This window comes from Oncorhynchus gorbuscha, linkage group LG16, assembly GCF_021184085.1.
Source record: "Oncorhynchus gorbuscha isolate QuinsamMale2020 ecotype Even-year linkage group LG16, OgorEven_v1.0, whole genome shotgun sequence".
Classification (NCBI taxonomy): domain Eukaryota; kingdom Metazoa; phylum Chordata; class Actinopteri; order Salmoniformes; family Salmonidae; genus Oncorhynchus; species Oncorhynchus gorbuscha.
In genome coordinates, this window is record NC_060188.1 from 59,742,338 (window position 1) to 59,758,266 (window position 15,929).

Sequence of the window (15,929 nt, forward strand, 5' to 3'; positions counted from 1 at the left end):
ATATATATATTAGGTGTTCAATCCCATAGTCCCCACCCAAGGTTCAGTCTCCAATCCCAGGGTCCATTGTCTATCCTGGACAAACAACTTGACACTACAAGGGGAGAAATTGCCCCCCCCCCCGTGCTGGACATTTTTTATTTCTTAACACTATTTGTGCTTTTTATTCAGTTATGAAACTGACATACTGTACACTATATACAAAATTATGTGGACACCCCTTCAAATCAGTGGATTCGGCTATTTTAGCCACACCGTTTGCTGACAGGTGTATGAAATTGAGCACACAGCCATGCAATCTCCATAGACAAACATTGGCAGTAGAATTGCCTGACTGAAGAGCTCAGTGACTTTCAACATGGCACCGTCATAGGATGCCACCTTTCCAACGAGTCAGTTTGTCAAATTTCTGCCCCAGTCAACTGTAAGTGCTGTTATTGTGAAGTGGAAATGTCTAGGAACAACAATGGCTCAGCCGCGAAGTGGTAGGCCACACAAGCTCACAGAACTGCCAAGTGCTGAAGCGTGTAAAAAGTCTGTCCTTGGTTGTAACACTTACTACCAAGTTCCAAACTGCCTCTGGATGCAATGTCAGCACAAGAACTGTTCATTGGGAGCTTCATGAAATGGGTTTTCATGGCCAAGCAGCCGCACACAAGCCTAAGATGACTATGCTCAATGCCAAGCAATGGCTAGAGTGGTGAATAGCTCGCCGCCATTGGACTCTGGAGCAATGGAAACGTGTTTTCTGAAGTGATGAATCACGCTTCACCATCTGGCAGTCGGACGGATGAATCTGGGTTTTGGCAGATGCCAGGAGAACGCTACCTGCACCAATGTATAGTGCCAATTGTAAAGTTTGGAGGAGGAATAATGGTCTGGGGTTGTTTTTCATGGTTCGGGCTAGCCCCCTTAGTTCCAGTGAAGGGGAAATCTTAACGCTACAGCATACAATGACATTCTATACGATTCTGTGATTCCAACTTTGTGGCAAAAGTTTAGGGAAGGCTCTTTCCTGTTTCAGCAAGACAATGCCCCTGTGCACAAAGCGAGGTACATACAGAAATGTTTTGTCAAAATTGATGTGGAAGAACTTGACTGGCCTGCACAGAGCCCTGACCTCAACCCCATGGAACACCAACTGCGAGCCAGACCTAATCGCCCAACATCAGTGTCCGACCTCACTAATGCTCTTGTGGATGAATGGAAGAAAATCCTCTCAGAAATGTTCCAACATCTAGTGGAAAGCCATCCCAGAAGAGTGGAGGCTGTTATAGCAGCAAAGGAGGGACCAACTCCATATTAATGCCCATGATTTTGGAATGAGATGTTCAACAAGCAGGTGTCCACATACTTTTGGTGATGTAGTGTACTTCTTTCAAACACTGGCCTAACTGCATCAGCCAGGTTGGAGAAATGTAGATACGAGGAGACAGTTTGTTCGAGCAGGTGAAGTACAATTTTGTTTACAGATATTATTGGCCTCAGTGTTGTTGTTTGTTTTTTTATGTCCACTTAACCTATTGACATTAAAGACAATAGTGGAGTCCGGCTGGTGGAGTGTTTCTTTGGTCCCACATTTTTGTCTTTGGATTAAAAATGCTCACAACTGCTACCTAGATTGTTATATGGGTGGATATTTCAGTCACTGTTTGAAAGTTTGATGTGATATCATAGATATCACATCAAGCCACAGACAAACTCATTCTGTTACCTTTGGTCAAAAGAAAGGGACATGTGCGGTTGTGAAACTGGCTTAGATTTCAACTGCTAACATCACCACATAGGCTGCGTTTAACCAGGCAGCCCAATTCCTATCTTTTGCCCAATTATTGGCAAAAGACCAGAATTGGGCTTCCTTTGTAAACAGAGCCATATAGTTTCATAAATACAATGTCAATCGGTGTAGAAAGACAGTTGATTACCAGATTGTCTGATCATTGCATAAACTAGTAGTTAAAATCCTAACGGACTATTTCAGGCCTAATATCATTTGAAGCAAGTCTGGGCAAAAGACCCTTTCAAACCCAGCATGACTGGAATGAAGGACACTTAACAGGTATAGTGGAGAACCTTAACTGATGCATAGGCACATCGGTGAACACCAAACCTCTTCTACTGCTGCACTTCGAAAGAGACAGACCCCATCCAGTGGGGTCACACAGGCAGCACATTGGACCACAGTAGAAATGTGAGTCTCGCTCCCCCAAGTTTTCCACTGTGACATGGGGGGCCGGTCCCCCAATACTTTAAACAGTGCATTGTGGTCCTTGGCTGGCAGTGCCATGTAACCGAATGGCTTCTAAAAACCTATTCCATTCAGTTCGGTTAAATGGTACACATGTCATACATACAGTATCTACAGGTTAAAATAATGTTTTGTAGTTTACAATATCACTGATTACCCAAGTGCCACGTCTAACATTGGTGAATAATGTACTGTTTACTACACATAAATAGATTACCTAAGTCAGACTTAACGTGAAAAAGTAAGTAGTGCAATAGATGCAACGTATGGTAGCCAATACATTTGGTCCAAGGAGGCTAGTTAACCAATAGCCTCCAGCAACACTGATCACTCTGATGACACTAAAACCTCCCGAATCACAATCCGTACAAAGTATTGTTCATTAAAGCACATCTAAAAAAGTTGTGCATTTGAACACACCCTCGGTCACTCTACAACTAGTTAAAAAACAACAAAAGTAATCCTCCACCTATTTTGAAAGTGTGTCTGTGAATGTTTGTGTGTGTGTATTGATTATGCACAAACACATATTGTCCTCCTGTCCTGTGACCTATAGAGGACATGGTTCAGTTCAGATGAGAATCTCCACCATGTCATTGTCCTCCTGTTGTGGGGCTGATGTGGCCTGGGGGTGGGACTGCACCATGACACGCCTCTCCAGGGTACTGCTGTGGAACACTGGCACATCTACAGAAACACAGGGAGAAGTTTGGTCAACTGATCAAAGGGAACATCTACCCCCAAAACAAAGATTCAGCCTGTTCCCCAATCCCCATATAATGCACAACTTTTTACCAGAGCCACATAAGTAGTGCACTATAAAGGGAATAGGCTATTTGCCTTAAAGAAAACAATATCCTGCACACTATATTTGAATAGGTGATTTGACCCCATATTGCCCATCCAGAGCATCTGACCCTTAACCTCTCCCCCCAGCTACTGCTTGGTTGAAACAAATGTGTGGTTTCTGGTAGAGGTTGATCGATTTCAAGTTTTCATAACAATCGGAAATCGGTATTTTGGGGTGCCAATTTGCCATTTTGAAAAATTTACTTTAATGATTATTATTTTATACCTTTATTTACCTAGGCAAGTCAGTTAAGAACACATTCTTATTTTCAATGACGGCCTTTGAACGGTGGGTTAACTGCCTCGTTCAGGGGCAGAAGATTTTCACCTTGTCAGCTCGGGGGATCCAATCTTGCAACCTTACAGTTAACTTGTCCAACGCAATAACGACCTGCCTCTCTCTCATTGCACTCCACAAGTTACCTGTTACGCGAATGCAGTACGCCAAAGTAAGTTGCTTGCTAGCATTAAACGTATCTTATAAAAAACAATCAATCATAACCACTAGTTAACTACACATGGTTGATGATATTATCTAGCGTGTCCTTCGTTGCATATAATCTGACTGAGCATACAAGTATCTAAGTATCTGACTGAACGGTGGTAGGCAGAAGCAGGCGCGTAAACATCCATTCAAACAGCACTTTCGTGCGTTTTGCCAGCAGCTCTTCGTTGTGCGTCAAGCATTACGCTGTTTATGATTTCAAGCCTATCAACTCCCGATATGAGGCTGGTGTAACCGAAGTGAAATGGCTAGCTAGTTAACGCGCGCTTCTTACATAGCATATATTGCTCTTTTACTTTCTTCTCCAACACTTTGTTTTTGCATTATTTAAACCAAATTGAACATGTTTCATTATTTACTTGAGGCTAAGTTGATTGTATTTATGTATTATATTAAGTTAAAATAAGTGTTCATTCGGTATTGTTGTAATTGTCATTATTACGAATAAATAAATACAAATCGACAGATTAATTGGTATAGGCTTTTTTGGTCCTCCAATAATCGGTATCGGCGTTGAAAAATCATAATCGGTCGACCTCTAGTTCCTGGATTATTTCTTGAATTAGTCTCGTACCATGTCAAAACAGATTTTAAACAAAAGCCCATTTGCGTTTGGTTAGATCATTTTCCTAGAAACGATTCAGTTCAGTTCAAGTGATGGGCTACACTGACAATCACAAGCGTTGTTTGCCATTCTGCTATGTTGGCACTGCACATTGCAGAAGCATCCTCGTTGGTCACGTCTAGACGAATTGAAAGTTTCTATTTCTCAAATTGCAGGCAGCGAACACTAAAATACTTCATATTAACTGGGTCTGAAAAACCTTTGGACCCTAGTTAAAGCATATAATTAGGACCTGTGGTCAGGACAAACTGCTGGCCTTGTGTCCACGGTGGACAACACTAATGTCGATTGCACTGTCCTACTGTACCTGCGATGCGGTCAGGTATGTAGACTGGGCTGGGGCTGGAGAGGCGGCTAGGCAGGGTCGTGCTCTGCAGGGCTGGGGTGCTAGGCTTGCTGCTAGCCTCCTGGTTCTGGCCCTTGTCTGTCTGGGTGCAGCTGTCCCTGCTGCCCGTCTTAGAGTGGCCTGCTGTCAGGGGCAGGACCGGGGAGGGAGATGACGAGATGGACTCTGTCCTCAGAGAATCGGTACGGTACTCTGGACCCAACAGAACTCCTGAGGGGAGGGAACAGAGAAGACCTGTTAGGCATGTGGTGGTGCTGGGTTACCCATGACAACTTGTTTATTGATGTACGTTGAAGTAAGATAAAATAGTCGATAGTAACAGACAGTACATTCAGCATTCACACAACAATTAAGCAAGATTCAAATCAGCCTGTACCAGCAAGCACAGCACCATTGATAATATTATACCACCCTCCTCCATCACCAGCAGGCTATTACTCATTCAATGTTACTATTGAAATCTAAGTTACATAAAAACCCACAGCTGAAGACCATTCATGTCAATGATACCCTCCACACCCCTTTGTCTCTCCGTCATCACGCTCTGACGCACACATCTCAGGGGCCAGGGAATCAACTTCCTGTACCCTCCCTGCCCTCTTCCTCCTAACCAGACTTCCGGCTTTTGTGCCTCTACCCTGCATCTGAAATGACACCCTTATAGTTCACTACTTTTCACAAGAGGTTGAGTCTAGTCAAAAGTAGTGCCCTCCCTATGTCTGCAGAACCAGTATCTAACCCACTCAATTCAAATTAATCCATCAAATATAACAAGGGGAAACTCAAATAGCCTTTATCATGTGGCACATAACACAACCAAACCCCATTAAAACCAATAGAATTCTTACCCAGGCTGCCCTTCCAGCTGCTGTCCTTGCGCTCTTCTGTGATGGGGGAGCTGCTGAGGCCCAAGCTGTGTGAGAGCAGGCCCGAGCCGCCCGTGTTGGCGATGGACATCAGAGACTTGGAGGGTCGCATGGTGGCCGCGGCATCCCGGTCCTTGTTGGGATCCTTCCTGGAACGCTGGTGGAGCACTTTGATCATGGCATCCTTCTCAATGATCTGGGCGTGCAGGTTCTTGATCCTATGGGACGGGACATGAGTATAGTTCTTCAAATAAAAGGAAGTACAACATCCTGCAAAGTGCAGACTGCATTAATATTTGAATGTGATTGTGTTCTGTATGATCAGTGAGAACAATTGCACTGAAGTTCTAGGATCTAGGGTAAGTGGTTGTGTTAAGCTGTTAAGGATTGTATCTGTATAGTGCACTGTAAAGAACATGATTATTATATGAAATGGATAGGTTTAATGCCTCTCCAGGCATTTTGAAGATCAGTTGATCTGAATAGACCTGTGGATGTGTCTCAAACACAACTATCTACCTGCTTTCCATGTCAAGACAGCGGCGGTTGGCCAGCAGGATCTCCTCCTCCTCCTTCTGGATACGAGCCTCCACTGACAGCTGCTGCTCATAGCTGCTGCTGGCGGAGTGGCTTATCATTGACGACGACGTGTCCCTCTGGGTGGCGACGGAGGCGGCAGCGTCTAAGGCAAACTGCCTCATGACGCTCTCCTCCAGGTACTTCTGCTCCCACTTGGTCATGTCTGCCTCCAGGGCCAGGATCCTCTCCTCCTTCTCCCTCAGGTGCTCCATCAGAGCCGTGGCATTGTACTCCTGACCACTGCTGCTGCTCTGGGAGCCGCCTTGTCTCTGGATGGGTGGAGGGGAGGAAGGAAGACAATGGGGGTGGGAGGTGTGGCCGTCAGTGAACATAATTGTTCCAAGAGCTCGACCGCCATCCAAGTGAGCAATCAAGTCACATTCACATTACCAATACATACAATTTCTGCAAGGCTCCAAGTATGTCTGTAGTCTCTGTGGACCAGACAATCTGTCTGCTCCCAAAGGCTTTAATGGAATATACAGTACCAGTCAAAAGTTTGGGCACACCTAGTCATTCAAGGGTTTTTGACTGGTTCTGTACATCGCTCTCTTCCTCTCTCCTACTTCTCTCCCTTCCCCTCCAGTGTTCTGTCATCTACAACCTTTCCCCCACATTCTCAGCATCCTTGAGGACCTGGCTGCGCTCTATTAATGAGAAAACATTATGTGATGCCCTGCTTGGCTCTGCTCGGACACACAGAAAGAGAGAATGGGATTTAAGGAATAGATCATCTTTGTTGGGACTGGGAGAGAGAGAGCCTGGAATTCTGGGTCAGGTCACCCTGCTGACACTGAATGCAGCTGAGATGCTGCACCGTCTCATAGGCAGGTTAGTGTTTTTCATCATGAATCTATTTCTGGAGGCCGTTCTGTGGAGTGGTCACTAGCTGGCACAGCCACAAAGTCATAACATCTGATTTAAAGATAACTCGAACCACACTGCTAACCCTAATGCTTAACACTAACCTTAAATCAAGACCAAAAAGCTAAGTTTTCTTTACAATATAGCCAATTTTGACTTTGCAGCTGGCTTAAGGGGAAATCGCTCAGTTCTACCTTCAGGATCAGACTCATGACAATAAACATCAGCATGTGTCTGTAACACTGTTTATCCATGTATGAATCTGTTATTCAATGCATTTCTATGCCCCCACCCCCTCCCCGAGTGTACGTTTAGTTTTTTTGACCTAACACTACACAGCTGATTCAAATAACCAACTCATCATCAAGCTTTGATCATTGTTTTATTTATGTTTTATTTCACCTTTATTTAACCAGGTAGGCTAGTTGAGAACACCTTTATTTAACCAGGTAGGCTAGTTGAGAACACCTTTATTTAACCAGGTAGGCTAGTTGAGAACACCTTTATTTAACATTTACATTTACATTTACATTTAAGTCATTTAGCAGACGCTCTTATCCAGAGCGACTTACAAATTGGTGCATTCACCTTATGACATCCAGTGGAACAGCCACTTTACAATAGTGCATCTAAATATTTTAAGGGGGGAGGGGGTGAGAAGGATTACTTTATCCTATCCTAAGTATTCCTTAAAGAGGTGGGGTTTCAGGTGTCTCCGGAAGGTGGTGATTGACTCCGCTGTCCTGGCGTCGTGAGGGAGTTTGTTCCACCATTGGGGAGCCAGAGCAGCGAACAGTTTTGACTGGGCTGAGCGGGAACTGTACTTCCTCAGTGGTAGGGAGACGAGCAGGCCAGAGGTGGATGAACGCAGTGCCCTTATTTGGGTGTAGGGCCTGATCAGAGCCTGGAGGTACTGAGGTGCCGTTCCCCTCACAGCTCCGTAGGCAAGCACCATGGTCTTGTAGCGGATGCGAGCTTCAACTGGAAGCCAGTGGAGAGAGCGGAGGAGCGGGGTGACGTGAGAGAACCAGGTAGGCTAGTTGAGAACACCTTTATTTAACCAGGTAGGCTAGTTGAGAACACCTTTATTTAACCAGGTAGGCTAGTTGAGAACACCGTTATTTAACCAGGTTGCCTAGTTGAGAACACCTTTATTTAACCAGGTAGGCTAGTTGAGAACACCTTTATTTAACCAGGTAGGCAAGTTGAGAACACCTTTATTTAACCAGGTAGGCAAGTTGAGAACACCTTTATTTAACCAGGTAGGCTAGTTGAGAACACCTTTATTTAACCAGGTAGGCTAGTTGAGAACACCTTTATTTAACCAGGTAGGCAAGTTGAGAACACCTTTATTTAACCAGGTAGGCAAGTTGAGAACACCTTTATTTAACCAGGTAGGCTAGTTGAGAACATCTTTATTTAACCAGGTAGGCTAGTTGAGAACACCTTTATTTAACCAGGTAGGCTAGTTGAGAACACCTTTTTTATTTAACCAGGTAGGCTAGTTGAGAACAAGTTCTCATTTGCAACTGCGACCTGGCCAAGATAAAGCATAGCAGTGTGAACAGACAACACAGAGTTACACATGGAGTAAACAATTAACAAGTCAATAACATAGTAGTGGACAAAAAGAGTCTATATACATTGTGTGCAAAAGGCATGAGGAGGTAGGCGAATAATTACAATTTTGCAGATTAACACTGGAGTGATAAATGATCAGATGGTCAGATCAGATGTACAGGTAGAGATATTGGTGTGCAAAAGAGCACAGTGTGTAGTGCTACGGAAAAAAGCTAAAACGTGGCCCCAGGTTTCCCAGGACCGACTTTGGGAAACCCTGCTCTAGAGGGGTTCAAAAGGACGTTCGTTTTGAAGTGTGTGTCCTATCTGAGAGATATGAGAATGATCAGGAAACTTCTTTTTGACACATATTTAACCCCTTTTTTTAAGCTACTAAACTACTTCCATATATATAATATCAGTCTAAACTTTGGACACACCCTACTCATTCAAGGGGTTCTCTTCATTTTTTACTATTTTCTACACTGTATAATAATAGTGAAGAAATCAACACTGAAATAACACATATTGGAATCTCGTAGTAACCAAAGAAAACGTGTTAAACAAATCAAAATATATTTTATATTTGAGATTCTTCAAAGCAGCCACCCTTTGCCTTGAAGACAGCTTTGCACACTCTTGGCATTCTCTCAACCAGCTCCATGAGTTTGTCAGTCACCTGGAAGGCATTTCAATTAACAGGTGTGCCTTGTTAAAAGTACATTTGTGGAATTTCTTTCCTTCTTAATGCATTTGAGCCAATCAGTTGTGTTGTGACAAGGTATGGATGGTATACGGAAGATAGCTCTATTTGGTACACGTGTTATTTGATGTCTTCACTATTATTCTACAATGTAGCTTATTATATTTAAATATATTAAATGTTAAAAAACAAAGAAAAACCCTTGAATGAGTAGTTGTGTCCAAACATTTCACTGGTACTGTACTTCCATTCATTTTGTAAACTGGTCCCAGGCTGCCTTCAGGTGAGTGTTGTGAGGCTTGTGGGCGTTCTAGAGCAAAACAACTGACATGAACGTGTTCGTGAGAGGCTCACCTTAGAGGGGTCATATTAGTACGTAGCCCAAACTGTTCGGACGCTACAGACGTTTTCGTGAGATGTTGTGGATTGAGACACAGACCATGCAAAAAAATATATATTTCTATCTTACACGGATTTTGCTGGGGATTTTTTGGAATGCAAATGAGATTTTCACGGGGCCCCGGGAATTCAGTCAAGTAGGTTAACACACCATGTGTGTCTGAGTGTGTGTGTTTCTCTCACCTGCTGCATGCGTAGTGACTCCAGCTCCCGCTCCAGCCGCGTGCGTAAGCGGTGCTCCAGCTGCTCTCTCTTCTCACAGGCAGCCTGGAGCTGGGCCAGGGCCTGCTGCATGCGCTCCACCTTCTCCACATACACCTGCTTCTTCTTCAGCTGCAGGCAGGGCGACAAAACATACAGACAGGATGTGGTCACGGCACAGACCGGAAGTTTGGAACACTGAAACTGTCGTTGTGTCACCATTAACTGGATAGCCTGAGAACAATACCTGCCCTCCAGGACACCTACACCACCCGATGTTACAGGAAGGCCATAAAGATCATCAAGGACAACAACCACCCGACGCCACTGCCTGTTCACCCCGCTATCATCCAGAAGGCGAGGTCAGTACAGGTGCATCAAAGCTGGGACCGAGAGACTGAAAAACAGCTTCTATCTCAAGGACATCAGACTGTTAAACAGCCACCACTAACATTAAGTGGCTGCTGCCAACACACTGACTCAACTCCAGCCACTTTAATAATGGGAATTGATGGGAAATTATGTAAAATATATCACTAGCCACTTTAAACAATGCTACCTAATATAATGTTTACATACCCTACATTATTCATCTCATATGTATACGTATATACTGTACTCTATATCATCTACTGCATCTTTATGTAATACATGTATCACTAGCCACTTTAACTATGCCACTTTGTTTACATACTCATCTCATATGTATATACTGTACTCGATACCATCTACTGTATCTTGCCTATGCCGCTCTGTACCATCACTCATTCATATATCTTTATGTACATATTCTTTATCCCCTTACACATGTGTGTATAAGACAGTAGTTTTGGAATTGTTAGTTAGTTTACTTGTTGGTTATTACTGCATTGTCGGAACTAGAAGCACAAGCATTTCGCCACACTCGCATTAACATCTGCTAACCATGTGTATGTGACAAATAAAATTTGATTTGATTTGAGATAGACAGGAAGTGGGGGGGGGGGGGGTTGCATTCCATTCCAGAAACCTGCTCCTCCCTTTAACCCGACTTGTTCACTCCCCTTCTGACTGGGTTGGTGAAAGCAATGGTTTCCTTTGTTTGCACCACAATATAATTGCTCTCGTCTAAGGAATGAAAAGACAGGAGTTGAAAAACGGCTAGGAAGGAAACAGGGAAACAGGTGAGACTTTGTTTCACCTATGCCCTCCTTCCTCCAAACATCCCCCACACAGAGCCCCAACTCCAACCCCCCAATCCAAGATAATGCAGTATCCACAATACCCATGTTTCAATGTCCCTTTGAACTGCAGCAGGAGCTGTATTTGGCTCTACTCAATGGAATGATTTAGCTCAGGGACACTCTTTTTAAAGAAATAAGAGGAAAAGAGAGAAAGAGAGGGACAAATAGAGGAGCATATACAGAGTTCCCACACTGACAGAGAAACAGAGAAAGCAGGCCAATAATCTGGCACTGTTCAGAGCTTTTTCATGGCAGATATAAAACTCCAACTCAACAGCCTTTGTTCAAGGAAACAAGCGTGAGTTTGTGGCGGTGCCTGGCAGAAGTGGATCAACCCTGTGCTTTTTAGGACACTCCAGGTCTGTTTCCTGCTTCGCTCGGTCCCAACTGGCTAACTAGCCTTCTGGGCTATTTCAGACATATTACCAGCCAACCAGCCAGGGGTATCAAAGCTCGGAGCAGCTCCACATGAGAGTTTTGTCCAGGTCCACACAGAGGCCAGTCTTTTGGACCATTCCTCTCGGAGGCTGGGCCATGAATGATGTTTTGAGTAAATATAAACAACCCATTTTGCAGTCGTTTGTCTTATCTTTTAAACAGTCCAAACCAACCCCATGAATCACAACTCAACACATACCAGACCCCATCTTTAGCCAATGACGTCATCAATACCAGGTGATAGGATGGATGACACTGTGGTTCAATACTGATATTCTCAGGCTATCCAACTTAATGGTGACACAACGACAGGGAACATACTAGAGGTTGACCGATTAATCGGCATGGACGATTAATTAGGACCAAATTCAAGTTTTCATAACAATCGGTAATCTGCATTTTTGTATGCCGATTATGGCTGATTACATTGCATTCCACAAGGTAACTGCGTGGCAGGCTGACCACCTGTTACGCGATTGCAGCAAGGAGCCAAGGTAAGTTGCTAGCTAGCATTAAACTTATCTTATAAAAAACAATCAATCTTCTTCTGTTAATTTGTCATCGAATCACAGCCTCCTTCGCCAAATGGGTGATAATTTAACAAAATAACATTCACGAAAAAAAGCACAATCATTGCACGAATGTACCTAACCATAAACATCAATACTTTAAAACCAATACACAGAAGTATATATTTTTAAACCTGCATATTTAGTTAAAATAAATTAATGTTAGCAGGCAATATTAACTATGCAACAGTTTGGGCCGCCTGGCTCGTTGCGAACTAATTTGCCAGAATTTTACATAATTATGACATAACATTGAAGATTGTGCAATGTAACAGCAATATTTAGACTTAAGGTTGCCACCTGTTCGATAAAATACGGAACGGTTCTGTATTTTCCTTAATTAAAGAATAAACATTTTGTTTACAAAATTCTAGTTTCCGGATATGACCATATTAATGACCAAAGGCTTGTATTTCTGTGTTTATTATATTATAATTAAGTCAATGATTTGATAGAGCAGTGAGCGGTGGTAGGCAGCAGCAGGCTCATAAGAATTCATTCAAACTTCCCTACGTTTGCCAACAGCTCTTAGCAATGCTTGAATCACAGCGCTATTTATGACTTCAAGCCTATCAACTTCTGAGATTAGGCTGGCAGTACTAAAGTGCCTATTAGAACATCCAATAGTCAAAGGTATGGAGAGAAATAGCCGACGTGTCATAATTCCTATAATAACTACAACCTAAAAATTCTTAACTGGGAACATTGAAGAACTGGGAATATTGAAGCACCAGCTTTCATATGTTCTGAGTAAAGAACTTAAACTTGAGCTTTTTTACATGGCACATATTGCACTTTTACTTTCTTCTCCAACACTGTGTTTTTGCATTATTTAAACCAAATTGAATATGTTTCATTATTTATTTCTGTATTATATTAAGTTAAAATAAAAGCGTTCGTTGTTCATCCAGTATTGTTGTAATTGTCATTATATATATAAAAAATATATATAATTCGTCCGATTAATCGGTATCGGCTTTTTTGGGGTCGTCCAATAATCGGTATCGGCATTGAAAAATCATAATCGGTCGACTTCTAGAACATATTGTAGCTTGATTATTTTACACTCAACAGAAACTCATGCCTTGTCCACCAGGGGGCAAAAATATACCCTCATTTCAATCAACTGAACTAATGCCAGGATGTATTCAAGTATCCAAGACATTTCTGATATCACCTATTCATGAAACAACAGTCAGAACATCATGGCTGCGCAGCCTAATTTGGATCTTTTTAAAATGTAATTGGTCTTTTGACCAATCAGATCAGCTCTTTTGCACAATAATTGGGCAACATATCAGAATTGGATTGCCTGTGTAAACACAGCATATGACAGTCAGATCCTCACCTCCTCCTCCAGTTTGACTACTTTGGCCTGGGCGTTGTTGAGAGCCTGGTCCCTGATCTCAATGTGTCGTCTCTGGTCGTCCGTGGAGGAGTGCAGTGAGTTCAGCTCTATCTCCAGCTTCTCCTTCTCACGCACCGTCTCTTTGTCTGGGAGACAAACGACACACTGAGGTCTAGCCCTTTAAAAAAATTGATTTTCCTTCCATTTACTAAAAATAGTTCTGTCATGAGGTGACTTTTTTTTTAAATGGCATTCTCCATATTAACTAAACATCTTAAACAGTGTTTTGTGTGTGTGTCATTTTGTTAAAAGTATGCAACTTGTAGTGAATAAGTAGTGTTTTTGCAGTACATGAACCCCAGACCCTTTGCCTGGTTCTTTTTCTAACTGATGAGGCCACACAGAGGTATGTTCAGAGTGGATGTAGAATGTCAGAGAGGCTTGGTCTAGCCTGGCGTTCCCTGATAGTGTGAGTGATTTGCTCACTCTGGGTGAGTAGCTGAGAGATGGTCTTTCGGTTGTCTTCCGTTCCCTCCCACTCCTTAGCAGCTAGCTGCTTGTTGGCAGTATCCATACGCTCTGCAACAGAGAATGGCATTAACAAAGTCAGGTCCGAGCCAGCCTGAGGGCCTAGTGGCCAAAGAGACACATGTGAACACACACACTTGTGCGTGCGCACACGCATACATAAATATGCTCTCATTTTTGTAAATCAAATATTTGCAGGAATTAGACCATAATATGGCAACAACCTGGTCAAAGGGAATAAAGCTCTTTAAAGAAAACACTCTTAAACTCTTTGCAGAGTTGCACATTCCATGTAACCAGCCTCTAGTTAATATGCAGGATATGCGTGGTGGGTAGGGGGATTTTTAGTGCTATTAAACAGCTCAAACAGACTTTCAACACACGGCTCTGTGATTGTGTAAATGTAGCCGTACAGCCCATGGAATTAAGGGAATATGGAGGTGGAGGGAATTCATAATCCCCTGAAGAGAATTTAATAGGCCCGGAATCAACGTGGAACGGCTCTAAGTTCTTAAGATCCCAGCCTTCGTTCCACTCACATTAAACGCCTTGGGACACGGTTGCTCGGCAAAATGGAGCAAGCAAAAATAAAATCACTTTATATGCGCACATTTCTCCACAGAGGAGGAGGTGGAAATCATCATTCTCTTTGGAGGATTATTTATTTGTATTTTAAAAACATTCATCACATATTAAATATATATCAGAATCAGTACAACAGGCACCAAGTATTATTTAGTGTCCTCTTGATACCCACTCCGGTCCCACAACTCTTCAACCTCCTAACCCTCCCTACCCCACCATCCCATGTAAATACAATTACTTATTGTAGGTAAACTACAACCAAAATGTAAGAAAGAACTGAAAAGTATGGTAAGAATTGAGTCAGGAGAACATTGTCCTGAAACAAAACACACCATTATTTCTGGGCCAAATGTTTCGGGTGACACGACCAAATGCACACAGAAATGTGAGTTATAGATCTGTCATACTCATTGAAAGCAGATCTAAGAAGCGGAAGATCTGTTGTATGTGTGCTATTTCTATGCTTTCTGTTGTTAAGTTTCGGTTTTGCTTATTTTCTTTCGGTTTACACCATCTTCAAACAGCTGAAAATACAATATTTTGAATTATTGAACCGATATTTCACAGCGGTTTAGATGGTACAATGATTCTCTACACTATACATTGCTTGTTTTGTCACAAACTGAAATAAGGCGAACTATTAGAATTTTAGCAACCAGGAAATGGCGGAGCGATATCTGCATTTTGCATCTTTAAAATAATATTTTGTTGAGTGTTAAGTCAACTAGGCTGGGTCATGAAACATACAGAGAACATTCCAGAAACAAATATTCAGTTGTTCCATTTCTATTCCGTGTTTCTCGAAACACAACAACGACTGAGGTATACGTTTAGCCTAAACCCCCAAACGTGGAGCAAGATCCATTTCACATGTGTACGGCTGCCAATACAATAGAGGAAGGAAAGACCCCCAAAAAAAAGTTATATGTGATTTGTTGTAAAAGCTTGGAATCTCCCCATGGACCCGGTCTGGGCAGGGAGCCATGAATGGAGGTTTTTCTTTCCTCTGCAGTACTGAAGAGCCCAGTGAAGTAGAGACTAGAGACATGAAACTGCCCCACCCACTCGGCTTCAGCTCAGAAATTCCTACAGAAACAGAGTGTGAGGATTGGAGTGCTAAGGGTCTATGGTCTGCTTTATAGTAAAGATATGAAGTTGAGACTTTGGACTGCCTGTAAACACTAACATATCCAATTTATTGATCATATTGATTCATTGACAGATCGACCAATTGATTGCTCTTTTACGTTTGCCCAGTACTTTTCCACTGTGCCAAAGTCAATACTAGGACTGTGCCGGTCATGAATGTGTCAGCCGGTTATTGTCATGCAAAAGTCTGCCGGACTGTTAATGAAGATAAACACGTTTGCATCTCCAGGCCTCCACGCATACAAGCCGCTGATGTGCCTTTTGAACATAAAAAAAGTCAAATAAATACATTTAATAAGCTGGCCGCCCCGCCAAATTGAGCAGTCAGGGGAGAACGGCCTTAG

General features: G+C 42.7%; 1 protein-coding gene across 4 annotated transcripts in view; it reads right to left on the reverse strand.

Moving 5' to 3' along the window:
- Positions 1-2,753: 2,753 nt before the first annotated feature.
- LOC124000849 (angiomotin-like) overlaps positions 2,754-15,929 on the reverse strand; it is a 47,908-nt gene continuing 34,732 nt past the window's right edge. For all 4 annotated transcript variants that reach the window (XM_046307518.1, XM_046307517.1, XM_046307515.1 and 1 more), the window contains 7 exons: positions 13,810-13,902; positions 13,324-13,469; positions 9,728-9,877; positions 5,959-6,287; positions 5,422-5,657; positions 4,535-4,783; positions 2,754-2,935 (listed from right to left, as the gene is read on the reverse strand). In XM_046307518.1, the coding sequence (XP_046163474.1) occupies positions 2,820-2,935; positions 4,535-4,783; positions 5,422-5,657; positions 5,959-6,287; positions 9,728-9,877; positions 13,324-13,469; positions 13,810-13,902 (1,319 nt within the window). In that variant the 3' untranslated portion in view covers positions 2,754-2,819. The remainder of the gene's footprint in view (positions 2,936-4,534; positions 4,784-5,421; positions 5,658-5,958; positions 6,288-9,727; positions 9,878-13,323; positions 13,470-13,809; positions 13,903-15,929) is intronic.